The following is a 26,560-nucleotide window of genomic DNA, read 5'->3' as shown; positions in this document are numbered from 1 at the left end:
TTTTATATTTGTGTGTTGTGAGTAATTAAGGTCCACCTAGCTCAGTTTGCCAACTTGTCATTTATTGGTAGTTTATATGAGTATTATACCCTTAAATTATATGATATTATAACCTAGATTAAGTATAATAATGTTTATTAGCTGTTAACAAATATCCATATAACTAAGCCATTGCTTTGAATATTTAATGGTTTCTTAATTAAATAATGGGTGGCATCCATAACTAATTAATAACAGGGAAAAAAAAAAAAAGGGGGTCACAATCTACTGTCCCTAATGGTTCATGACCTCTTTATTTATTTATTTTATAAAACCATGTTGGCATATAAACCAAATCAAAGTGTGCCAACTGCCAAGTGAATGGACTCTCAAGTATTCTTTTATACAGAGAAAAATTGTACAAACTATATACAGCCGACCCAAAAATGATTTATTATTATTATTATTATTATTTATATACATAAATAATCTAAAATAACTTAGAAATTCTCTTATGTGAATAAAAAATATAAGTCAATTTTATAAACTTATTTTCTAACCGTAGATGTGACGGATCTCACAATGAATGTGTAGCCTCACTTTTATTATGTTTTATTATGATCATTGGATTTTCGTATTCAAAAAATTGGTTCACACTTATAGTGAATATAAGAGAATTTATGTAAAATAACTAATTAGCATAATAAGTAATGGGGAGGTACTGTTGATGATGGTTTGGTACTTTGGTTCATTGGTTGGTTCCGAATACTGCCAAGGAGACGTTATGAAGTAGCATAGTGACTGTACACGTGGCACTGTTTGGGATTTGGCAATAACTGAAAAAAAAAAAACCGCAGGAAAACGACAAAAGGTGGAGAAAAGGATCAATTATGGTGGATCAACCATTCTTGAGTGGGTCCACTGTGACACGGCCACATCGGGTGCCGGGGCTCTGCTGTAATAAAATTACAACAGGCCCTACTGTAATAAAATTACAACAGGCCCTACTGTAATGGCAATTTGAGACAAAAAAATATTTTATTTTATTTTGAAAAAATTATAGATGTGTAGTTTATAGTCTAACGAATCCAACGATATATTTTTTATTCAAAACAAAAATCATATGCTACATGAAAAATGCTTAACAATTTTAGACTATCGGATATAAACTCAAAACATTCAGTGTCTGGATCATGATGAATTTGATTTTTGTTTCGAATAAAAAATATACCGTTGAATTCGTTAGATCATAAACTACACATGTATAATTTTTTCAAAATAAAATAAAAAAATTTTGTGATACAAATCATCTACAATGGGATTTGTTGTAATAAAAACTACAGCAGACCCCTGCCACCCTGGCCACATCGGTCTCCCTAAAATATTATTATTTTCTCAAAGGGTTTTATTAGTCTTACGAAAAAACCTCTTAACAGGTAGAAATTTCGCGGGTGGCAGGGGTCTGCTGTAGTTTTTTACTACAGCAGACCCCGCTGTAGATGTTTTGGATGACAAAATTTTTTTATTTTATTTTGAAAAAATTATAAATGTGTAGTTTATGATCTAAAGAACCCAACGGTATTTTTTTGTTTGAAACAAAAATCAAATTCATCTTGATCCAGACACCGAATGTTTTGAGTTTATATCCGACGATCTAAAATTGTTAAGCATTTTTCATGTAGCATATGATTTTTGTTTTGAACAAAAAATATATCGTTGGATTCGTTAGACCATAAACTACACATCTATAGTTTTTTTAAAATAAAATAAAATTTTTTTTTGTCTTAAATTACTATTACAACGGGCCTGCTGTAATTTTATTACAGCAGAGCCCCGGCACCCAATTTTCGCAGCCCCCCTTTGGTGCCAAAGTAACCGTCGTGTGATGTTATCATTTCTCCACTTTAATTGAGATATTTACTGACATTTGTGGGCAGGAAAAGTGGGAGAGCAGGAGCAGCCAAATGGCCCAATACCAAACAATGAAGGAGACTATAGACACGTGTTGGAATTCTGGGATGCCACATAAGGAGAAAGACGCCACCACGCTGGATTGCTTTTGTCACGTATCGGGCGTAGCTAAAATAGGGAAGTCTGCGTCATAAAAGCGTGGGGGCAAAAAACCGGAAAATTGGACGGCTTTTTGGGTAAAAGATATTTATGTTTGACAGTATATGGGAGTCCATAAAGTTTTTATTTAATTGATTTAATCAATGTAATAATTTTATTTCCACTATTTTATTTCATAATTTATTCTTTAAAATTTATTCTTTTAATATAGATTCCATTTTTTTTTAAGAATTCATTGTTTTAATTCTAAATTCTTTGTATTTGAAAATTTCATTAAAAAAAAAATAAAATTAATATTTACCCGATAAAATTCATCTACAATGGATCTTATTAGCAAGAACTTTATGTGACGATTTTAGATATATAGTTTTTTAAAAAATCTAATATGTATTTTGAGAGTTAAAATGTTTTAAAATCTATGAACGTGACAATAGGGCAACGTGAGGAAATAATTTCTAGATACCTAGCTACCATACTTCTCTGAAAGTTCCGCTACGATAAAATATTTAGTGGTTTTATGCCATGTCATATGTTGACGTGGTATTTTACTACCAATAATATCTTGACATTACATAGAAGTTTTGATATTAATTATTGAATAATTGAGAGTGGTTATCAATTTGAATTATAAAGTAACTACTATCATCTCCAACTATCCATGATTTAACATCACAACTTATGAATTTTCGTCATTTTAGTGGTTTTGGCACGTCATTTTAGCATGTCATGGCTTATGGCATCCAATACTGTCACTCTAATTATTGCCATCATATACAGTTTTAGGGGTGGGCAGTAACACACCCCACATCTTTTTTAAAATAAGTTATATATATATATATGAATGAATTATCTTTTTAACCATTGATTTAGAATATGTAGAAGTAAAAGAAGTGGACTCCACTTGTCATTCACTTATCCATATCTTTCAAGATGGACTCTTTGTGACATAAAACTCTCATTCACGTATTGAAGCTATCTATCTACTGTCCCATGACTACTCAAACTGTCTGGACAACATCTATGTTGTTCGTGTCTACTGTCTGGGCAAACCGAGCTATTCGAATATATACGCATCTGCCAGATTTTCACTCTGTCTTTAACACTCAATTTTTGATTAAAATCCAACACGAAGAAGATCGAGTGAGAGCTGCTAGTAGCATAGTCAGTTGGGCGTATGGAGTATTTGATCGATCGACCATGGTGCTGTCCGGACAGGCTCCCTTTGCTATCTAGATAGCAATCACCCAATCACACTACTTTAAGTTGTTATCATGACAAAATTTTCATATCAAAAACTTTGTTTTGATGGCTTCTTTCTAAGATTTAGAGTGTTATAAAACCTTGGGAGAACCACACCTTCAAAGCTAACTTATAAGGTTGAAAAACCCAATGCCCATATAAACCCCACACCATAATCCCATGTTTCCAATATGGGACTTGCAATCGTAACATAGAGAGACAAAAAATTAGAACGGGGAGATAACTTTGCAAGGTCAATCTTGAGTGAGCAATAGTGAGATTTATTGATAGTTATTCAAGAGACTCAGTTTTCTCATCTAATGGAATAATCTCACAATTCCGTAGACGTAGGCTTGTTCTAGTCAAATATTGTAAATATATATGTATGATTCTTTGCTCTCTATTTGATTTACTTAGGTATTGTGTGTGATTATTGTTTGCTAGATAGTTCAACCTTGTCCCGATTAATTTATACTTGGATATTAGTTCATCCAAATATCTGGTGTCATCCAGCAATGTCTGACGATATTTGATTTAGTGTTTGTGTTTTACTACTTCATTTTTGTTTTTTTAGTCCTTAGGTTGTATTTCATCTTTATGGTGATCTCGAGTATCTATGGACATCAGTTACTCAATTTATTGGGTAATTTAATACAATGAGGATTATGACTTTCTTTTCATTAAAAAAAATAAAAAATCACTTCTTGTCTCTTCTTTGACTGCCACGGTTCTGAGTGGACATACAGACATACAGCCCTAGTCTGGAGGAAACGGAGGGTCCAGATCTGACGCACTGATCGACACGCACGAGCCTCTTGCTTCGGTGCCAGCTCGGATTTGTCCTTTATTAGGAATCTCGGTTAGGAATTTGTTTAAATTGGAAAAGCCCACGGCAGATAAAGATCCAACGGCGACTAAAGTTACTTTTAACGGCCGTGGGACATCATGTCCGTTGAATTGCCAATGCGTTGTCTTCAGCCTGTGTCCTACGTGTCTATTTAAAGTAATTTATTCCCCTCCATAATAACCAAAAGTATTAAAATAATCTTAAATAAGAAACGTGGAACGGCAATAATGAAGTTGACCGGTTTGGACGATATTTTCTACGATTAGCTAGATTATTCTAACCGGTAATAGCCGGTCACCACATCACTTTGGGAAATTCAAGGTCCATTCGATCGTGATTCGTGGGCAACAATGCTATCAGAGTAGTACAATTTTAATATTATTTAAATTAAAAAATTTATTAATATTTTTAGAATATAATAAATTATCAAATCGGTAATGGTGAGGACATGGAAACTTGAAGGAAAAGTAAGTGGGTGTCTGTGGCAGCAGAAAAGGTTGAGGGACGACAGATAAATGGTCCAGATTTTGCCATGTTGGTTTTCGGCACACCACAGTCGTCAGATAGATGATTGGACCAACGGCTTGGATCTGATAATATCTTGTCAGCTATTAATCCTATCCGTCCACGGTGCTCTCGAGTGGGTTTTAATGAGAGTGAAATGACGAGGAGATTATGAGAGAGAGCAAGAGAGAGAAGGGGGGCGAGAGAGAGAGAGAGCCAAGATCTCTCAACACTGATAGATTTCAATCGACTGAAGATATTTTTGATTACAAAGTCAATTCTTACTCTAATATAGCTCTGAATCTTCGAGCTCCGGTGATTTCTGTTCTGGTAAGCGCGATTCATGGCAGTTTTCCGGGGATGAGGGCGCTGGATTCACTACTTTTGGATGATAGCAGGTTCGTCAATCGAAGATCACAAAACGAATGGACAGAAATAGAGAAGGAAGAAGAGTTAATATGGCGGCATCAAATGGCTTGTCTAGAAGAAGACACAGAACTAGCAGTCTCATAGACTCACCAGGTTTTCATTTTTCTCCTTCAGATCTGTTATTCTTTTTCGATAATTGATTGGTTTCAGATAATTTGATGGTTTTTTGTTTGTTTTGGTGGCAGAGGGGGATTGCTCTGTGGAGTTGCAGGAAACGGCGAGATTACGAGATCGAGGCAGCGTTAAGAAAGATCGAGATCGTGAACGGGATAGAGACCGTGACCGTGACCGTGAGCGAGTGCGTGACCGTGACAGAGATCGGTTAAGCAGGAGCAAGAGGAGGAGAGCTGAGAGGTTGATGCACGGGAACAACAGGGAAAACGGCGTTGATGAAAGCACCGAGGAAAGTGTGAATGACGAAGAGGAAGAAGACGACGACGATGGCGGTGGAGGAGCGGCAGAAAGAGTTGGAACCTCCATGAGACTGCTTCCGCCAAATCCTCCTTCTCTATCTTCTTCGTCTATAGCGAATCATCTCCATCGAAAGAGCTTTCCGCCGCCGTCCACAAATTTTAAGGCTGCGACGACCTCCCCGTGGAGACCCACCGACGACATGATTGGAGTGACGGTGCCTAGAAAAGCTCGGTCAGGTAGCGAGGTGGAAGTGATACGATGATACTAGATTTCTTGATTTTTCTCTCGTTTTCTTTTTTTTTGGCCTCTTGGATTAGGGCATTTGGGATTTTGAATGTGTTTTTATTAACGTTTTTAAAAAAAATTTTTTTTTTGCAGTATGCGCTAATAAGAGGTCTCATGATTGGATCTCAAGTGTTAGTGGAGTCGGTGAAGAGCAATTTCACCGGCAGACATCGACATCTCCAGCAAGATCCAATGGACCAAATATCCCGGCGATGTCATCTACAGCTCCGATCTTACCATCTTCTTCTATGGCTTCTCTGAAAAAGAAGATGGTCAGTCCGTAGATTCCGTTTTTCCGTCGTGTTCTTGATTTTTGGTCTTTGACTATTGATTGGTTCTAATGAATGACAAGTTTTTTCTTTGTCGTAGAAGCATAATGGAACGAAGCAGAGGCCACTCAAGTCAAGTTCGAAGTCCTCGTCAGCTCAGGACGAGATTGAGATCGAGATTGCGGAAGTGTTGTACGGGATGTTAAGACAGCCACAGGTACCGTCAAAGCAAGAAGCCATTGGAAATGATTCTGCCAAGCTTGATTACGGGGAAGTTAGTAATAATAAGTCTTCCGCGGATGCCAAATCAAGGGTATCCTCTCCGATCTCCAACTCGCCATCCACTGCACCGCAGTCATCTTTAATTCTGCATACAAATGGTAGCACGGCACCAACTAACATGTCCGCAGTCGGTGAGTTTATTGGAGTTCTGAATATTTGAAGACTATCTTTCAATTTTCATTCAGCTGATGTTTTTTTTTGACGGAAATTGCAGCACCCAAGAGGAAACGTCCTCGACCGGTGAAGTACGAGGATGAGAATCCTTCGGCTTTTACAGTTAGAACTGGTGGTCCCGTTACATCTACAACCAAGGTTGAGATTGACCCGTCCGAACAGCCAGCAAAGGCCGAAATTCCGTCGCATAATTCCGATAATGGCGGAATTTCGTATGATTTGGTTGCCGGTCCAGCAGCATCAGCTCAGGCAGAGCTGCCATTGGAGGCGTCGGATAAGCCAGATGGTAACTTCATATCCGATTCTAAGCCCTTGACTGAAGAATCGGAGATTAGAGATTTGGGTGAGACCAAAGAGGAGCCGGAGTCTCTAAAGAAGGAATCTCATTCTAGGCTACAGTTTGATGTTAATCGTGAAAATCTGAATGCGACAAAAGCGTGAGCATCAAAATTTGATGCCTTTTCGTTTTTTTTTCTTGTTACCTCCATGGAAGGGCACACTTTAAAATTTTAATCTTTCTTGGTTGATTATTCAGGAATTCAACACTTTCTCAGATTGAAAGCCAGCGGGAGAAGTTCCAGATAGATCTGATGGTGAGTATCTTCATCAAAGTGTTCAACTATTCAAGCTGTGATTTATTAATTTTATTAATTAATTAATTTTTGTATTTTGAAATACAGGCTCCTCCCCCAGTTAGATCATCTCCGGAAAGGGACGCTGAGATTGATTTTGTGGCTGTGGATGGTAAAGCGGTCACGGATGTAGAAACGGTGAGTGGGCCACCCATCTCAATCTTGATTATTTATTCACGGCTCTCTGTCTGGTCCAATATATCTTTTGGTTTTTATGTTCAGGAAACAAAGTCAAATGGAAAGGAAGATGTTAGCACAGTGAAAAGTTGTAAAGGAGATGTGAATGCAGAAGTTGAGGAGAACAAGGCGAAAGTGGCCGCCGAAGTTGAATCTGAGAAGCGGGTTGTTAGCAAAGATAACAAAACTCACCAGAATGGCCAAAAGCAACGGCAATTACACAATCCAGACAAAAATGGTAAATTCTCTCCCTTTCTCTCTCTGTGGCTGGTTCTCATAATCTTTGGCTTATTCAAGCTGATGATATTTCTGTTCTTTTTTTTTTCAGCTCAATCAAATTCTTTACCTCTGCCAGTGTCTATGTCTAGCTGGCCTGGTGGGCTTCCTCCCATGGGGTATGGTCTGCTTGATTTGTTGTGTTTGTGTGTTTATTCTCCTTTGGTATTTAGCACCATCAATTGTTGGGCTCCATGCTGTTCTTTACTTCTTTATGGAATTTGACACTCTTGAGTATCAGATACATGCCACCTCTACAAGGCGTTGTCTCCATGGATGGGAGCTCTGTTTCTTCTACAGCAATGCAGGTATGTCTGTTTTACATTATCTACTACACTGGGTTTTCTTCTATAGTCCTCTACTGATTTTTTTTTAAAATTTTTTTTATAGCCCCCGCATTTGCTTTCTAGTCATGCCCGGCCAAAGAGGTGTGCTACCCATTGTTACATTGCTCGGAATATACACTACCACCAGCAGTTTTCAAGGATGAACCCATTCTGGTCTGCTGCAGCTGGATCTGCCTTTTCATATGGGGCTAAGGCCTGCAATGTTGGTGTTGTGCCCTCTACAGAATTGCTTGCAAATATTCCTGCTAGGGGATCTGCACAAGATAAAGGACAGGGACTGGCAATATTTCCCGGTAATTCTGGGAAAGACAAAGGCTCCCCAGCTGTCAACATGGTGGATGGGGCCCAGAGAAATCAAATTTTACTTCAGCAAGCAGTACCCGCCGGAGGTTCGAGTAATATCTTGGTATGATTCTTTTCAGCCAATTTGATCCTGCCTATTCCTCTCAAGTTCTAAAGTATGTGTCTTTTAAAATTACTTGTCATTTCTTGTGAATTTCAGCATGGCCCTGCTTTTATATTCCCTTTAAGCCAGCAACATGCAGCGGCTGCTGCTTCTGTTTCAGTAAAGTCTTCTCCTGCTGCTACTGGACATGGAGCTTCATCAAGTACTTCTAGTACAGCAACAGCATCAGCAGCAGCTGCTGCCTCGGCAATGAGTTTTAGCTACCCAACTATTCCTGGCAATGAGACTCAATACTTGGCAATTTTGCAAAACGGTGCCTATTCAATTCCAATTCCTGCACATGTTGGAGCTCCTCCAGCTTACAGAGGAGCCCATGCTCAGGCAATGCCTTTCTTTAACGGGTCATTCTATTCTTCTCAAATGGTTCACCAGTCTTCACAACATCAGCAGCAGCAAATCCCAGCTACTCAGTCACAGCAGGGTCCACACCAACAGGGTCACCAAAATCCAAGCATTTCCAGTGGTTCTTCATCCTCCCAGAAGCATTTGCAAATGCCTCCCAGCAGTGGTGGCAACGGAAATTTGTTAGGCTTTTCTGCACAAAAGAACCTGACCTCACAGTCTTTACAGCTTCAGCAGAGGCACCAGCCACAGAATCAAGTTGTTTCTCATCAAGCTCGCCAACTTGAAAGTGAGGCAGGTAGTGTAGATAGCCCTTCAACTGGAGACAGTAGGGTTTCTCGTGCAAATATGAGTATTTATGGGCAAAGCTTTACAATGCCCTTCCCACCCCCAAATTTCGCTACGACGACTCCAGCAGCAATGAGGACTGCTACTCGCACAAATGGCAACCACATTGAGAAAAAACAGCATTCCCAACAGCAGGGCTCGAAGGCTGGGGTTGAATCTCTTCCATCTCAAGCTTTTGCAATGTCATTTGCATCAATGAATGGTGCTGCAACTATGTCAGGCCTTGATATTTCGTCCTTGGCACAGAATCATGCACTTCGCCAGAGCCTCCCCGAGTCTACAAGGCATGGCTATCATGTTATGGCAGCTGCTCAAGCACCCCAGCATAAGAAGAATTATCATGCTTCTGAAGAAGGCAAAACTGGTGGTAGTGATGCTTTGAACGTGGATGAAGATAGAAAGGCCATGGCTGGAAAGATTCCTTCAACTGTTGGGCAGTCTATTGCTTTCTTTAGGTCAGATGCAACAGGCTCAACATTACCTGGAAGCCCTGTTGTTGATAGTTCTGCACGCACAATCAATCTTGGTTCAGCTTCTCATCGTGCTTCAAATTCTATAACGTCAGCTGCTGTCAGCACCGTTGAGTCTTCCAGTGCTCAACAACAATTACAGTATGAAAGGTTTCAGCATCAGCACTTGATGGTTCATAAGCTTCAGCAGCAAGCACAAGCAGCTGCTGTTGCAGCTCGAGGAAAAACACCAGGGATAAGTAATGGAGGCATCTATCCTGATCAAGTCATTTCTTCATCCTCTGTCAGTGCCAAGTTTCCTAATGTATCTGCATTCCCACAAAGTCTTGTTCAAGGCAGCAGTAGTCCTGGCCAGTCTCCGCAGTGGAAGAATTCTGCGAGGACGGCATCCCAAGTTCCTTCTCCAACCACAACTTCTTCCTCCGTTAAAAATCTACCTCAACAGCAAGGCAGATCACAACAAAGCCAAACACAGATATCTTTTGCGTCTAACCCAAAAACATCAACGGCAGGGCAGGTGCAACTAACATCTGTTAGCAACCAATCACCATCTTCGCCAATGGTGGTTGGCTCACCCACATCATCCATTTCCAGGAGTACTGGTGGAAGCCCCAGGACAACTGCTTCTACCTCCACAGGCAACAAAGGTGGACAAGCGTCTGCCTTATCATCTCAGCCAGCCAAGAGCCCGTCGTCACTGCCTAGCCGCAAATCATCCCCTGTGAGTGGCAGGAGTGTTCCATCTTTTGTTGGGAATCCCAACATCTCATCTTCAACCACGGGAACCAAGTCTCAACTGCCTCAGCAACAACAGCAACAGCAGCTGTTGCAAAAGCATGCAGTGCAGCAAGCCCAGATGCTGTTCCCCAGTGCATATATGCAAGTTCAAGGTCAGCATGCAGCAAATACAACAAATGCCACATCAGCTTCAAGTGGGTTCTATCTCCAAAGACACCGCAATGAGCAACATCAGCAGTTGCAAAGCTCTTCAGCAACGTCGTCCTCTGGGATGTTGTCATTGTGCCCTCCTGTCGCACATAATACCAGCACTTCTGATCCCACAAAGGCAATTGCTGCTGCTGCTGCAGCAGCTGTGGCTGCTAGCAACATGAAAGGTGGCATCCTAACATCCCAAGGTCTCATGCGTGCTCCGTTTGCTGCAACACAGTCTTCTGCTAAGCCCCATCAGCTTGTCCCTACTGGCTTCTCCTATGTACATCCTGTTCCCACCCCAGTTCAGGTAAAACCAACAGAGCAGAAACATGAGTAGATTAATGTTCCCAGGGAACATGATGGAAAAAAAAGGCACTGATTGAGCGGATGGTCTTGCTTGGGGTTTTGTAGAATTATGGAGATGACGACAGTTTCTCCTGCCCTGGAAATGACAATCGAAATGCTCCCTGGCATCATGTGAAAGGATGAGCACCAAAGCAGGCACGCCATTAGCAGTTTAACACCCACAATTTTGGGAAGGAAGCAGCTGTCTGTAGTTGGGAATATTTTTTGTTCTGTGTGGAAATGGGTTCTGCAATGTGAAATTCAACTGGTTTTATGGACGGGGGGTAGTGCTGGGAAAGTAGTTGAAGATGAGGGAGATGGCGAAATACCATCCTTCCCTCCCTTCTTTTGGGGCTGTAATGGAGGTTTTTAGGTTTTTTTTAATCTCCTTTTTCAGATTTATTGATATCTTCTTTGTCAAGGTCCTAGAAACAGCGGTGAATCTTTCATTTAATATATATAACATGAAATGGAGGGTGTACATGTATCTGTCCGGCACATATAGATATACTAGCATCCCTCGTAATTTTTCTTTATTAATCTTTGGAGCCGCCTCCCTTGTCTTGTGCCGCGGTTGATGACACTCTCTTGTCTGATTATTTTATGATACAAGCTGCCAACCAACTTTACGTGTCTTGTTTTGGATCCACTCAGTCGATTATGATAACTAGTGGAAGATGGTTTGGGTATTGCGCTGTTTTTGAGGTGCTTGTTGTGTGTGTATGGGGATAGATTTGGGTGCAATATAGAGGTGTTTATATAAAGGCTAGAAGCTTCAATGTTTGTTTTTATTCTGGTTGTGGGGTCCTTCGTTCGTCTATTTTTCTCTTTTAATACTAGAAAATTATTAGTCCAAAAAAAAAAGTTGGCTTGTTGAAAAGAAGTGCGTGTCTTTATTGTCTGTATCGTACACGTGGCTCAGTCTATCTTTGAAGATATCGTAGAGGGCCGGTAGCTTTATCTTTCTTCATTATTACCAAATTTTACCCTGTCTATTCTACCTGGGCCCCACTTAAAGTCTTAAACTAGACATGTTTGCTGACAAAACTTTCTTTCATTCATACCTACTCTCAACTACACACGTGTTCCCACCTCCCTTATGAAAGAATGTTAGTGGGTCCCTCCTGTCTTTGGTGGGGTCCTCCTATTTTTGGAGTGGCATTACCTGAAAGTGCATAACATTAATGGCATGAATAATAAGTCTTTCCCCTCTTTAGTGGGTGTTATGATTTGATGTCCCACATCGGTTATACATTGGACAACCAATTGGTTAATAAGACCAAAACCCATCTCTTATATATAACAAGAGATTTTTTTAACCCAATTGAATTTAACTTTGATTCATTGGTTTCGGGAGGAACAAAATCATGTGGAGTCAATGTATTCTAGAGAATTGAATAATATAAAATCGATAATATTATTAATATGTATGGGGGTGTAGAAACAGAAACTGAGGCAGGGTGGGGATTCTAATATTCAATGCAGAGTTCAAATAAAAATCCAGGCTAGATTTCTCCCAGAAAGAGAGAGAAAACTGGATTTCTTCATCATCTTTATCTTTTTTTTTATTTACAGTTTAAAGTCGGTGTCGTAGTTCCTCGCCTTTTTTAGCTTCTGGAAATTGTTAACTTTGTGTAAACGCTAAGTGGGCAAATCAAAAAAGAATTAATAAATTAAAAGAAAAGTCAATACTTTATACCAAAAAAAAAAAAAAAAAGAAAATTGTTTGAGATGGTCTAGTCAAATTATTATTGATGTGAACAAAATAAACAAGACATAATATAATATAGTTTATTTTTAGTCAGTAATAATAAAGTTTTAATCATATTCTTACCTGTCAACGAATAAACTATTAATAAGTGTAATAGTTCCTTTCTATTAAAAAAAAGTGTAATAGTATTAACTTTCACACAATTGGCCCATTATGGTTGGCATTGTATAAATTACACAGATATAAAATTGTTTATGGTCAAATCATGGTCTGGAAAAGTATATATATATATAGAATATAAATATGGAAACATTTGGCTAAATTAAATAAATAAATCATTACAATGTATAATTTATACATGCCAACCATAATGGGCCAAGTGTGTGAAAGTTAGATGCTTACATATTAATCATAAGCGTTCTTTAATATGTCTATTTTACCCTTTTTCGTTCTTTAATATGCTTTTTTTTAAAGAATAATTCATTCAAGACACGGTCCAAATTATGTGAGTCCAACAAAGATTGCAACTTGTCAAGTAAAGATTGGTTGTATGGGTCCAAATTATGTTCTTAAATGACTCTTGATATATCACGTGTCCACTAAATTTAAACCTAATTTCAAGTGTTGACTTTCCTTCATTGCAGGCATCAAACACTTGAAACAAGAGGAGTATCAAGTGTTTGATAAACAAGATTTTCAACGTCCATTAATTGTAGACACTCTAACTACTCTACATTAAATAGTGTATGTTAAAAGAGTTCAATTGCTTAATCAGGGTTAATTAAGAAAATCAAGAAATTAACGGGGCGTGCATCAACATTAGGGCATGAATACAAATGTATATACAACAATGTAATTTTGTCGTTCTGATTTTGTTGGGAACAACATTAGGGAAGGGATTATGGATGATCTTCATGTTGGCTCCAGCATATGGGCTCCACTTATATCACACTCACAATTACACAAAAATCAATACTGGGTTTTACCTCTATTACACTAAAAATTAAGTCAGTAAATTTACACCATTGTATCAATAAAATTTCTTGGTCCAACCACATCAGTAAAATACATCTCCAATACAATCACTTCAGTAAACCATAAATTCTCATACATTATCTATACCCCAATAAAAAATCACCATTGTGATTGTTCTAATAGGCCTTGTGGAGTTGGGGGCGCATAGCCCAAAGGCTGATCATCCCTGTCCAACCACACTGGTTTTGAACGCATGGTGATCAAGCCAGACAATCACAAGAGAGAGAGGTTTCACAGGAAAAAAAGGTGGCAATAATGCAATATAGATGTATGGTCATAAAGATATGTAATGCATGATGACTGGGTAGTCATCCTATATATATTGTTGGCAAGCAACTGGACATCCACGATCTACTCAGGTTTATCCATGAATGCCAAGTACTGCTGTTCCTCAAAATGTTTTATGACTATCTGATAGTGTATATGTTCAAGCAATCTACAAAGCTGACAAGCATATTATGCTAATCATTACAATCATACTCCCAGTTTTGATCTAGAAGCTGGATATTGGGTGCCCAAGAGATGGAGAAACCCACTATCATATCCACCTAAAATTCAAATTGGCAGAACCCTCATCTTGTCCCAAATTGCGCACACATGTATAAGAGCACTTGCAATTGTGCAAGTTTTATTACGCCAACAAAATTGTATGAGATTGTATTGAAAGACGTGTTTTGTTGATGTGATTGTATTGGGAGATGGTGTTTTGGTGTAGTTTTGTTGTGGACAACATGGATGCATGAGATATTGTTGACCTCCATGTTGGGTAAGAAGGAATAATATATAAGAATTTATATTTTGCTGTTGTGACTATATTGAGAGACGTGTTTAACTTGACTTTTTGTGTAATAGAGGTGAGACCCAATATTGATTTTTGTTGGCCCAACAACACTTGCACCATTGCAAGTGCTCTCATAGATGAGAACCATAGCTTAGTTGGTGAATCTATATTAGGCGTAGCTGTATAGATTTGTGAGGTCTTAAATTTGATTCCACTGGGAGTAATAGTACATTTGTGGTAACGCGTTGGGTTTTGACCAAATTTATTCTGTCATCAAGTGGGAAACATCTGTGCACACGAGTATGACGGCTTGGGATACACTGCACACATGGCTTCATAGACCTTGGTATCACTCATATCAAAGGGAGCTAACAGGGTCGGCCTATATAGTGAACTGTCATCCCAACCAGTATATGAAAAAGGGTTGTCCATGGGCTTTGACTTTTGATTGGGTAGCCCAACTTTCAATTTTGAATAAACCCAATAGAGAGCCCAACTTTAACGCACTTATTCACGAACCAAAGACTCTGATTTTGAGACCCATAACGTTACATATGGGCTTACGTAACTGTATATCACACTTAAAAGGCCCAGTAATGCTGGTCTGGCAAGGCCGCAAGGAGTAGGGCTTGGTTTTGGAAGGCAAGATAATGCATATGAAGTGTCCATATAATATATGAGCATAATAGCCCCCCACAACACGTAAAGACTCCAACAATTCAATATTTGATATGAATTTATACTCGAGTCATCAAACTTACACGGATATTTTTTCACTTAACGAAAGAGTAAGTTCGGTAAAAACCCAACGGGTGGAAATAATCAATTTATTTTTATTTTTAAATATTTTCATACACCATTTTTATTACATGCTCAATCGAAAATCGAGTAGATATTAATGTTTTGATGACACATGTAGCAAGAAAGATATGCGAGGGAGGATTTGGTGTGGTCAAGATTCAAGAGAGGCAAGCGTATCAAAATCACACATTCTAATTGGTCCAACCCATATCACCTTATCCACAACCACACCCACTTAAATCTCCACATATTCCCAACCCAACAATCTTCCTCTTTCACACAATTTCAGATCACAAACTCAACCAAGCACCTTCACCATGGCCATGGCAAGCCAAGCCACTCTCTTCACCTCCACAACGCTCACCACCCCAAACCACAACAACCCATCACTCCTCCCATGGAAACAACCCTCAATCTCAACACCCTTTTCTCCCAAAACTCTCAAGCTCGCCACATCCCAACGCTCAATTAGAGCAGCAGCAGCAGATGGAAAAACAGAGGCACCAACAGCAGAGGCTCCAGTAGGGTTCACCCCACCCGAGCTCGACCCGACCACCCCATCCCCAATTTTTGCTGGAAGCACTGGTGGGCTATTGAGAAAAGCCCAAGTGGAGGAGTTTTATGTGATCACATGGGCCTCACCAAAAGAACAGATCTTTGAGATGCCAACCGGGGGTGCAGCCATTATGAGGGAGGGTCCGAACCTGCTCAAATTGGCTAGGAAAGAGCAGTGCTTGGCATTGGGTACTAGACTTAGGTCCAAGTACAAGATTAACTACCAATTTTATAGGGTGTTCCCTAATGGAGAGGTTCAGTACTTGCACCCAAAAGATGGTGTCTACCCAGAGAAGGTGAACCCTGGTCGTGAAGGTGTGGGTCTGAATTTGAGGTCCATTGGAAAGAATATTAACCCAATTGAAGTCAAGTTCACCGGCAAACAAGTCTATGACTTGTGAGGTGAGTGATGCTTTATGTAATTTGTGTGTATGCATGTGAGTATTTACCATTTACTGAAGTTTATGTTGTAATTTTTAATTTGTAATTTTCTTTGAACAAGCTACATGAGATTGTTATGAACTCTTGTTTATGTCGTACTGGCCATCATATTGTGTGAGAATTGTTGTTGGTGCTCACATATGGGAAAGTCTTAATTGCAAGGATTTTTCTTAGAGCGGGAATGGGTCGGGTCGGTTGATTACCGGTCAACAACTTACCCAACCGACGATAAAATCCAAAACCATTACTAGCTTGATTGTGTTTGTAAGCACTGGCATCATGTTCAGGAATATGAGCTGAATATGGCACCACATCTGCACACAAACAGAGAGATCTATTTGATTAAGATCTTAAAAAGCAAAAGAGGACAAGAAGTTTACTTACATTTGAAAACCTGGCCTGTTTTAGAGTGTTGTTAATGCAAGAGAACACCTCAGTATGGCTGAAAATTCCTGCTGATCCTGCCTATAAAGTTTTCAAAATTACATTAAATGAAAAACTTCTCTGTCCCTCAGAAATGAAAATGAGAAAAAAAAATTGAGAATGCACAAGCAGAGACAGGTACCTGTGTAACAAAAATGCCACCTGGGTTAAGTTTGGGCTTAATAATGGATACATCGATCCCGCAAGATTTTTTTTTTAATAGGCTATCATCAATGATACTTAGGCCCTAGCAATCATGTGGGCTCTGCCGGCGCAGGTTCGAATCCTGCCGCTCACGAATTTGTAGTTTTTTTTGGTCCACATTTGGATTGTTTGGAGAAGAGAAGAAGTAAGCGTGTGTTGAAGATGTTAACTAAGACCAAAATATCACGAATTTGTAGGTTTTTTTTGTCCACAGTTGGATTGTCTGGAGAAGAGAAGAAGTAAGCGTGTGTTGAAGATGTTAATTAAGACCAAAATATATCACATTGGAGTCTCTCCCAGAAATCGGAACCCCAAAGCGGACAATATGAAAAGAAGATAATTGTACTATCAGACTCTAGTGCAGCATTTCATTACACCAAATTTTACACAAATAATTAGTTCATTAAACTACAGAGATTGAGCTGTTAATGGAAAATAAAAAGTCGCAGTGTATCAATTGTGTTTTTGTCTGCATAAATATGAACTCTTACTCCTGCTTCAACAATGGATTGCTTTCGAAAAAGTTTGCCGGCCGAAGCTCGAATCCACCATGAAGTGTTGGCATCACTGGGAAATCTTCCTGGTATGGACTGTGATGGAACCCAATGGTGTACCATAGCACTATATCTTTGTTCTCAATCTCTCTATTCCTGCACATACTACAAAATCAATACCAACTCCAAAAATTAAAAAAAATGCTAATGATCTAAGTGTTTTTTTTAGTCTCGTTATCCCAAATATTAAGATGGACCCATAAGATTCATGTGAAATCATGTCCTCGATACGACCCATGTGGAATTATGTGCGTCATCTCAGCATTTCGGAATTCGGATAACTGAAAATGAAAATGAAAATGAAGTGACCCAGCATAAAACAAGATATATTACCTTTGGGCCCATACGGAAAGCCCATCATCTCCTCGGCTCCTATCCGCATAAAACCCTCCGGCCCATCTCTCTGACTTGTTATGGGCAGTCACCCACACTTGATACTTTGTATAATCTGCCCTAATCTGCGGATAATCGTCTTCAGACAGAAGAGACGAAGCCGGTTGTCCAGTAATCAGCCGGTAACCCACTTGATTCCCAAGCCTCGTCTTCCTATTAGGATTCACAACTAAAAGCTCGGCTGCAGGCTCCAAGCCGAGTCGAATCCTGGCCTCCGCCTCTGTTTTTGCCACCTCTTTGACCACCGTCCAGTAACTTTTTCTCGGTGTTTTGGGGTCAACCGCCGCTGCTCTTGTCGTCTGTAGTTTGGCTTTCACGAATGAGTTGCGGTCGCCGTCAACGTCAAGATCCAAGTAGTACGTGAGGTAGTGGTCGTGGTTAACGGCCACGGCGTTCTCCGTCACCAAGGTACCGTAAACGTCATTTGTAATTTGGTCGATAGTTGTGTATGACGTGGCTTTCATTTCTAGAATACCCGTCAAATCCACCTATCAAAATCAAGAGATGGACTGTAAATATTGTGGGATCCACTTAGTATTCTTAAGTTCCAACAATGGAAGCTACTGCATATTGGTTTAAATCCGGATTAAGATTCCGACAAATTTTTTATATTTAGACCTGAATCCATCGAATAAAAATTTTGTATTTATACTCAGATTTTGAATATATAATTTATGTCTAAATTTGATTTAATCTGGGTCGGATAAATTTGATCATTTAGGTCGAACAAAATTTTGTCACCCCTACTTAACCCGGGATACAACCCAAAATACTGAAAAACTTACACCAATGTTGATGGAACCACTTCGTTTGAACTCCCAATCAAGGATGTAGTCATAATTTCCAACTGTGGCAACCATCCTAACCACCAAAGTGATTTCAGGTTCTCCACTTCTTATCTGCAAAACCATACCATACCCACTAACAACAAAATGCAGAAGAGGAACCAAATCCATAAGCCAATCTAAAGTTCTAAAACATTAATGGTAGAACTACCTTACCACATTTCCTGGCACATTAATTTCAGTATGTCTCCAAGCAATAGCACCACCATATCTCTCAAAAATGCAGATCACGTTAGCCATCTTCTGTGCTCCCCCATCTGGACCTGCAACATACCCATCTAAATACACAGCATTTCCAGGGCAATCAATCAAAGGCTGGAGCGTATCAGCTGATCTTCCGAACCCGAATTCGCCAATGTCCATGAATGTCCTAAAGTACCATTCATTTGTAGGATCCATATATGGAACAAATGTTTCAGATGCATGACCTCTGTAGAGCACTTGTCTATTTTTCTTCATTCTGGCATCAAATATTGAGGCTGTTGAGATTACAATCCCTGCGCGAGCGTCGAATGATAGATGGAAGACCCAATTAGCCCATCTAACCACATGACCATCAATGGTGAAGCCTCTATCAGATTTGTTGCAGGTGACTAAATTAGGCTTCTCTGTCGATGTTGATCGAAAATCAGTGCGCTCGGCTTTAGGCAATGGTGCTCTGAATCTGTCTGAATATGATGTAATTTGCATCGAATCAACGTCAACAAACATGCTAATTCCCTCAATAGGCCTTGCAAAGACATTGATTGATCCTCCTCTGTAGTAGCATACAACTTTGAGTGCTCTTTTTGTGACATGTTCACCATACCAACCAACTGTGAATGGTATGCAAGAAACTTCAGACAAATTTAGGCCTCTTTTTGAAATAGAGTGTTTGAATTCTGGATAATTCAATGGCAACTTGCTAGCTCGAAAAAGCTCGATGAACGTGAATGGAGGGTAACCATGGCCTGTTGTAACGCGATCTGATGCTATAGAGGCAGTGGTTAAGTCCACAAGGAGTTCATGAGTCTCACCTCCCGCGCGAACGACCGCCTTTGCTCGGCGAGGAAGAGAATGATCAGACCTTGAAGATAGAAACTTGAGAACATCTATTTTCTCTGGTTCATCAATGTCAAGATAGTGAAAGGTTAGGTTAGGAAGAGTACCAAGTTTAGATTTTTCAACTATAAGCTTTATTTGGTTTATTTCAGATGGGTTGAGAGGGTCTAGTGGATGAGAAAAGCTATCTGTAAAGCAGCATTGTAAGGTGAAAGCTAGAACAAGTAATGTTATGGTCATGGATGATGATGCCACTTTATGAACTCCAAAAGAATTCATTTGCTTGTAGACAATGAATGTAACTGTTGTTGTGCAATATATAATCTTGTGATGTGCGTACAACTTAGTAGGTGAGATTTTTACTGGTCCCGTTCATGTGAAAAACGGGATCAAAAATCGTGCATCTATAAACCGTTAAATACTTGGAGTTGACTTTGACCAATGTCACGTGTCAATTAAATACGTGAATGGATTTAGAATACCGACGGGACAGTAAACGATCCCTTAGTAGGTGGGATAACTGGGATATCAGCTGTTTGTATCTCTATCATTGTATATTTTTAAAAAGCTACCCTTTTCTTGGAGTTGCAGCAAGAATCATTCTAGTCTTTTTGCCTAGGCCTTCCTTGTGAAATGATAAGCATGATCCTCTTTACAACTCTGCTGCTTCATGTTTCTTTTAGTGAATCACATGTTGCAACTTGTTGGATCCCTTGTGATGCTCTGAATGCTTGTAGTAGAATAAAAAACACTTCATGAATCAATTCTCTGATACTCAAGATCTTGAGTATACGTCACAGTACTTTAAGACACTAGTTTGAGCTTGAAGGTTTGTACACAACACTCCCGCATCAACAGGGGAAAAAAACAGAAGGTTAAGTTAGCTGTTTGAACCTCTTAGCGCATGTGTCCAGGAGGTCATAAGTTCTAACACCCACTCTAGTGTGATTTGACGTTATTTCCTCACTGAGTTTCGGCCCAAAACTTAATCGGTCTATGTAGTTTGCAGGTATTACTATTGGAGTAGAGTCTAGTAGGTCGTGCTTTTGGTGGATTCCCTCAATCTCTCGTCACTAAAAAAACCAATACTCCCGCATCACACATCACAGAAAAATACCTTGCTTGAATATGCAGCACGTCCATGACTTTGTTGATATGACTTTTCTCCAAATTTGAAGTTGATCTACTTCACCCAAGAGTTATCTAATTGATAAGATTTGAATTAGTCTACCTCGAGGAGGGAATCAAGATACATTTAATTAATTCAGCAAAAGAGGGTATTAGATGAGAAAAAGAAAGACAATTTTGATGATTTGTAGTGGACTTTAAGCGAAATCTCGTGATTTGAAGGTCCAAATACTGATATTTTCGTGACGCAATTTTTCTACTTTTGACAATTTTGAGTAGGGTTGTTACTGGTATGGTAAATTATCCATTGGTATACCATTACCGATCAATTGGTTATCGAAAATAGCAGAAGATTGATATACCGTTACCAATTGTTCGGTACGGTAAATTTACCAATGATTTCGGTAACGGTAACGGTAAGCAAAGTTCAAAACCGGTAAATTTCCCGATTACCGACATATATATTAAATATATATTAATATTATTTTTAGTTTTAGATTTATTTAATTATGACCATTAGATTGATCTAATTTAATCTAGACCATTGATTATTTTTAGGGTTATCATTTATATATCACTCGTAGCAATTTCATTAACTTTAAAGCAGCGTTTGCTACATAACAAAATGCTTTGTTGGTATTCATTACATGCTTTTCTTCTCCATTTCCATTATGGTCTTTTATCTTTATTTATCTTGTTTCTTCTAACTTTCATGCTATGGAGTTTAAAACACTTCGGATACTAAAAATATTATAAATTAATGAAATGAAAGATTTTCCGTTATAGATTGTTGGAATAATGTTATGTGAATTCTCCTTTCTTTTTTTCTCCGATTGATAGGTATTTTCTCTTATTCACATGTAGCATAATGATCCTTCTCATTAATCTATCTTTTTTATTATTGGTATTGTAGGCAAGATGAAAGTGTTGTAGTTTCATACAATGACTATTAAGCACAATGCTACTTGATGCATTTTTTTTTCTTTCTCTTTTTTAAATAAGTTTAAGAATTGGTAAATTTACCAATTACCGACTTACCATTACCGATCGATCGGTATACCGACCATCGGTATACCGACTCTTCCGGTAACGGTAACGGTAACATTTTTTGAGTTACCGAAAGAATTGGTATGGTAACGATATTCCGTGTTTGGTAACGGTAACCGTACCAATAACAGCCCTAATTTTGAGGTTGTTTGAGGTGGAACACGAGCCAAATTGTATAAACTCAGAAAATCCTATGTTTGAGTTCTACTTAGAGAAATATCATTGTAGTCATGCGAGGAACCTCTGAATGTACAGACCTAATGGTCTGACTTTAGTTTTATGTCGGATGTCCGAACTCTAAAGTCTAAAGTACAAACTTGTATGATATAGTTATGGGTTATCAAGAAAAAAGCTTTGAAAAAATGTAAGCATATTTATGGGCCAGCGGCCCAAAACTGAAATCCACACAGCTGGTCCGCCCTCTGACTCACGGGCTATTCTAGACCGGCCCACTAATCATTCTTGTCTCTTGACATCTCCCCACAGGCCAATAATCCAGCCCATTGGATCTAAATATGTCTCCCCTATATGGGTTCAAAAGCGTAAAAGCCCAATGGGCTTACCGGAATACCTCATAGTCGAAAACCCAAAAGAGCCCAAACATGTGTCAACTTGAAGCTTCTCGGTGCTGCTACTCATCTTCTTTTCTGGACCCTTCCCGCGAGCACCGAAACCGAATCATTACATCACTGCAGCAAAATCTTCTCTCTTACAAATTATAAGCTTGAGAGAGACATTATAGCAGAAGATGAGGATTGACAGAGTTATTGATAATGAAATTGAAAATACCACCTTCCCTCTCTATCTATAAAGCGCTTTCTCTCTCCAGGAAACTCTAGAACATCTCAGCAACTCTGTTTTATTTAAGTAGTCTCTCTCGGCTTCTGTACATAAGGTGCTCACGCATATCTTGTTCATTCCTTAACCGCTTCACTTCTCCTTATCTTTCATCAGAGTCCTCTTTCTTTCTCTACACATTTTGCTTCTGACTGTCAGGTAAGCCTGCAGCAAGGAACTCTTTTTCGATTACAGCGCATGATGATGGTTGCGATTTCGTTTCTCGATTTAGTTCATACCCATGAAATGGATCATCATTTGTGGAACTGGGTCGATCTTGTTTGCGTGACATGTTGGGAGTTTCTTATTTAGCTCAATTTAATTTAATTTCGTTTCTTTTTTGGGATATTTTGCTGCTTCTCTTCATGATTGTGCGTTTATTTTTTGTACCGTTATTGGATTACCGGCCGCTTACGAGTCAGCTAGGCAATTATTACTCTTGATTTGATGGGGTTTTTTTATGACCCTCGTTTTGATGGGTTATTAGATCATTTCGCTGATTCCAACTAAGTACCGAGTTCATACAGACTACAGTTACCATAAATAGAAGAAGCAACTAACAGTGTTTGTCCTTTACTTTGGATTGCATGAGGGATGGTGTTTCATTGTTCTCTTTATTAATGGTGTCTGGCGGTGTCATGATGAGATTGTATTATAGCTTTTATAGGTACTTTGTGAACGTCGTGCATCTCATTTTGTATTGTGAATCAAGCAAGACAAGAGGCAAGTATGTTTTGTTGTTGTTCTGATAGGGTTGGTTGGGGTTGTTTAGTAGAAAGACCTCATCCGACTTTTATGATTCATTATCATGACAGCCGTTAAGAATTTGAGCTTAAAATGTGTTGTTGATTTGACTATTTACTATATCAATTTGTGGGTGTTGGTTGGAGAAAACTTAGTGGTTTGCAACTCTTGAGAGAATGGCTCATCTGCGTCAATGTTTTGATGCAAGTATGCAACCAATGGTGGTTAACATTTTATCGGTGAATGTTCCCCAACTGCGATTTATCAGAGTGTAGGTTGTCAAGTGTTTAGGCAGAAAACCATTTCAAGGCGGAAGTCGTTGACCTTTTGGATATGGTTTCAAACTGGGAATCACAGCACCTTATATTGAATCAGATGGTTAGGCACTTAGGCTCAAGAATGGTTTATACAATACTAATATGATGTATCGATGTGAAACTTTCCGTTTCAGTGTTTCACTTCTGCTGTTAGTGCATTAAGCTATCATGACTGACTGCTTTGTGATTGTTCTTTTCATCTTTACAATTATTGATCTGGCAAGATTTCCATACTTTTGAGAAGCTGCTATGTCATTCATTCTCTTTTTCAATCCCCAAATTTACAAAGTGTGTTGAGTGGTTTTTCTGTGCTCTCAAAACTATTGAAATGCAATACACTAATCCAGAAATGTGGAAAAATTGCAGGAATGGCTCAACCAGCGTATACTGTAACATCTGATAGTGAAAATACTGGCGAGGAAAAATCGTCGGTTGCTTTTCCAGATATTGCCATCGGAATTGATATCGGCACATCTCAATGTAGAGTTGCAGTCTGGAATGGCTCTCAGGTAGAGCTCCTTAAGAATGCCAGAAACCTGAAGATGATGCAATCATATGTCACATTCAAAGATGATCTCTCTTCTGGTGGAGTCAGCAATCAACTATCTCATGAGCTCGACATGTTTTCTGGATCTGTAATCTTCAACATGAAACGTCTGATTGGCAGAGTTGACACTGACCCAGTTGTCCATGCCAGCAAAAGCCTTCCGTTTCTTGTGCAAACTTTAAACATTGGTGTTCGGCCAATTATAGCAGCTTTGGTGAGAAATGCATGGAGATCCACTACTCCTGAAGAAGTCCTAGCGATATATCTGGTGGAGTTGAGAGTCATGGTTGAAGGTCAATTGAAGCGTCCTATAAGAAATGTAGTTCTCACAACTCCAGTCTCTTTCAATCGCTTCCAACTGACTCGAATTGAACGAGCTTGTGCAATGGCTGGTCTTCATGTACTCCGATTGATGCCTGAACCAACTGCTGTGGCACTGCTATATGCCCAACAGCAGCAACAGACTGCTCAAGACTCTATGGGTAGCGGAAGTGAAAAGATTGCACTCATCTTTAACATGGGTGCTGGTTACTGTGATGTAGCCGTCAGTGCTACAGCTGGAGGAGTCTCACAAATAAAAGCTTTAGCAGGAAGTGCTATCGGAGGAGAAGACTTGCTTCAGAATATGATGCGGTATCTTTTTCCAGAATCGGAGATTATGTTAATGAGACATGGAGTTGATGATATCAAATCAATGGCAAAGCTGCGAGTTGCAACTCAAGATGCAATCAACACACTCTCGTTTCAGAATAGTGTTCAGGTTGATGTCGACATAGTAAGTGGAACTGAAACATGTAAGGTTGTCGATAAGGTTGTCGATAGGGAGGAATTTGAGGTAGTAAACGAGAAGGTGTTTCAACAATGCGAGATTCTCATTGTACAGTGCTTGCACGATGCAAAGGTTGATGTACAAGATATCGCAGATGTAATCCTCGTTGGTGGGTGCTCAAAGATTCCAAAGATAAGAAATATTGTCCAGGGTATATGCAAAAAAGAGGCATTCTACAAAGACATGAATCCATTGGAAGCTGCTGTTTCTGGTGCAGCCTTAGAAGGAGCAGTGGCTTCAGGTGTCAGTGATCCGTTTGGTAAATTAGACCTGCTGACAATTCAAGCAACACCGCTTGCAATTGGAATCCGAGCTGATGGAAACAAGTTTATACCCATCATACCAAAAAATACAACAATGCCGGCAAGGAAAGAACTTCACTTCACAACTGCTCGTGATAACCAAAACGAGGCCCTGGTTCTCGTCTATGAAGGAGGAGCGAAGATAGAAGAGAATTATCTATTGGGGTATTTCAAGATCATTGGAATTCCTCCAGCACCTAAAGGAGTACCGGAGATAACTGTTGGCATGGACATTGATGCCACAAACGTGCTGAGAGTTTTTGCCGGGGCAACCTTGCCAGGTGCTAAGGAACCATTCTTTCCGTTCATGGAAGTCAGGATGCCAACAGTTGATGATGGCAATGGTTGGTGTGATGAAGCGCTACATACAGCTTATGGTAACAGGCTGGACTTGGTGTCATTACCAAAGAAGATATAGAGTGGAGTTGATGATCCAGGACAGTTGGACTTGTAAGAACTCTGAAAATAGTAGTAAGTATGATGTTAAGTTTCCAAGTTTCAAAGTTTGCTTCAATATGACATATGTTCTGTGGTGTAAATGTTAACAGCATTCTGCAGTTCTGCAACTTGTTATGCAGATTGTTCGTTTTTTGGTGGGTAGAGGGGTGTATCTACTTTGCTAGCTGGGCTGGACTTAGGTTGAAATGGCACCATCCAGCTCGTCTTTTGACAGCCAATTGGGCCTGCTCGTCTTTTGACAGCAAGTTGGGCCAAAATTCAGGTCGCGTGTACTAAGATAAGTTGGATCGAAACTCAAAATCGATTCAAAACTCGGTGCGAAACCGAAAGATGATAGATAAGTTGCAGCTAGACTCTTTGTTCAGTTTTATTTTCAATTTATTTGATCAATGCACATGTATCAAATCATTGTACCATTTATGCAGAGGATGATGATGATGATGTCCATGTCAGTCAAGATCACATGAATCTTCCACTTCAACATCATATCACTGAGCCAAAAATCAATAAATGAGAGAGAGACACTATTCATGTAAACATCTGGTGCAGGGATTACTATTTACTTCCTCACTGTGCTGGGGAAAAAAACGAAAGGAATAGACACATTGAAACCCATAAACAGTGGCAGCGTTGGCAGTGCAAACTCTGCCTTAATTTGTCCACATTGAAGCCCACATTCACAAACAACAAAGAAAATACTCCAAGAAGTGACAGTGCCTGTGCACTTCGAACTCTGGG

The 26,560-nt window shown here is 39.4% G+C and overlaps 4 protein-coding genes across 8 annotated transcripts; 3 read left to right on the top strand and 1 right to left on the bottom strand.

Annotated features, from left to right (window-relative positions):
- Positions 1-4,808: 4,808 nt before the first annotated feature.
- On the top strand, positions 4,809-11,464 carry LOC120001365 (protein TIME FOR COFFEE-like). Of its 3 annotated transcripts, none has more exons than XM_038849662.1 (12): positions 4,809-5,161; positions 5,254-5,718; positions 5,861-6,039; positions 6,140-6,449; positions 6,533-6,929; positions 7,028-7,085; positions 7,173-7,262; positions 7,347-7,539; positions 7,630-7,696; positions 7,819-7,885; positions 7,968-8,330; positions 8,427-11,464. In XM_038849662.1, exons 1-12 carry the CDS (start codon positions 5,065-5,067, stop codon positions 10,818-10,820), a joined length of 4,680 nt encoding a protein of 1,559 aa, XP_038705590.1. In that variant the 5' UTR covers positions 4,809-5,064; the 3' UTR covers positions 10,821-11,464. The 3 variants fall into 3 exon arrangements, with proteins under 3 accessions (XP_038705590.1, XP_038705583.1, XP_038705600.1); XM_038849655.1 differs by having other exon boundaries at positions 6,137-6,449; XM_038849672.1 differs by lacking the exon at positions 4,809-5,161 and having other exon boundaries at positions 5,585-5,726; positions 6,137-6,449.
- Positions 11,465-15,404: 3,940 nt separating this feature from the next.
- On the top strand, positions 15,405-16,289 carry LOC119986678 (photosystem I reaction center subunit II, chloroplastic-like). The gene has a single exon (XM_038831371.1). The coding sequence runs from the start codon at positions 15,474-15,476 to the stop codon at positions 16,110-16,112; it is 639 nt and encodes a 212-aa protein (XP_038687299.1). The 5' UTR covers positions 15,405-15,473; the 3' UTR covers positions 16,113-16,289.
- Positions 16,290-17,094: 805 nt separating this feature from the next.
- On the bottom strand, positions 17,095-20,110 carry LOC120000913 (primary amine oxidase 1-like). Its single transcript, XM_038849083.1, has 4 exons — positions 18,728-20,110; positions 18,512-18,625; positions 17,667-18,214; positions 17,095-17,429 (listed from the first exon to the last, which is right to left on the bottom strand). The coding sequence occupies exons 1-4, from the start codon at positions 19,889-19,891 to the stop codon at positions 17,267-17,269; spliced, it is 1,989 nt and encodes a 662-aa protein (XP_038705011.1). The 5' UTR covers positions 19,892-20,110; the 3' UTR covers positions 17,095-17,266.
- A 2,332-nt stretch (positions 20,111-22,442) lies between these two features.
- On the top strand, positions 22,443-26,136 carry LOC120000922 (heat shock 70 kDa protein 8). Of its 3 annotated transcripts, none has more exons than XR_005468696.1 (3): positions 22,443-22,783; positions 24,052-25,834; positions 25,922-26,136. XR_005468696.1 is itself a non-coding variant. In XM_038849093.1 (2 exons), the coding sequence occupies exon 2, from the start codon at positions 24,054-24,056 to the stop codon at positions 25,779-25,781; it is 1,728 nt and encodes a 575-aa protein (XP_038705021.1). In that variant the 5' UTR covers positions 22,443-22,783; positions 24,052-24,053; the 3' UTR covers positions 25,782-25,867. The 3 variants fall into 3 exon arrangements, 1 of the variants encoding a protein (XP_038705021.1); XR_005468695.1 differs by having other exon boundaries at positions 25,912-26,136; XM_038849093.1 differs by lacking the exon at positions 25,922-26,136 and having other exon boundaries at positions 24,052-25,867.
- The last annotated feature ends 424 nt before the right edge of the window (positions 26,137-26,560 follow it).

The sequence above is a fragment of the Tripterygium wilfordii genome, chromosome 1 (genome assembly GCF_013401445.1).
Source record: "Tripterygium wilfordii isolate XIE 37 chromosome 1, ASM1340144v1, whole genome shotgun sequence".
Taxonomy (NCBI): Eukaryota; Viridiplantae; Streptophyta; class Magnoliopsida; order Celastrales; family Celastraceae; genus Tripterygium; species Tripterygium wilfordii.
Note: the sequence above shows the minus strand (reverse complement) of the source record. Positions and strands in the feature narration are given on the sequence as shown.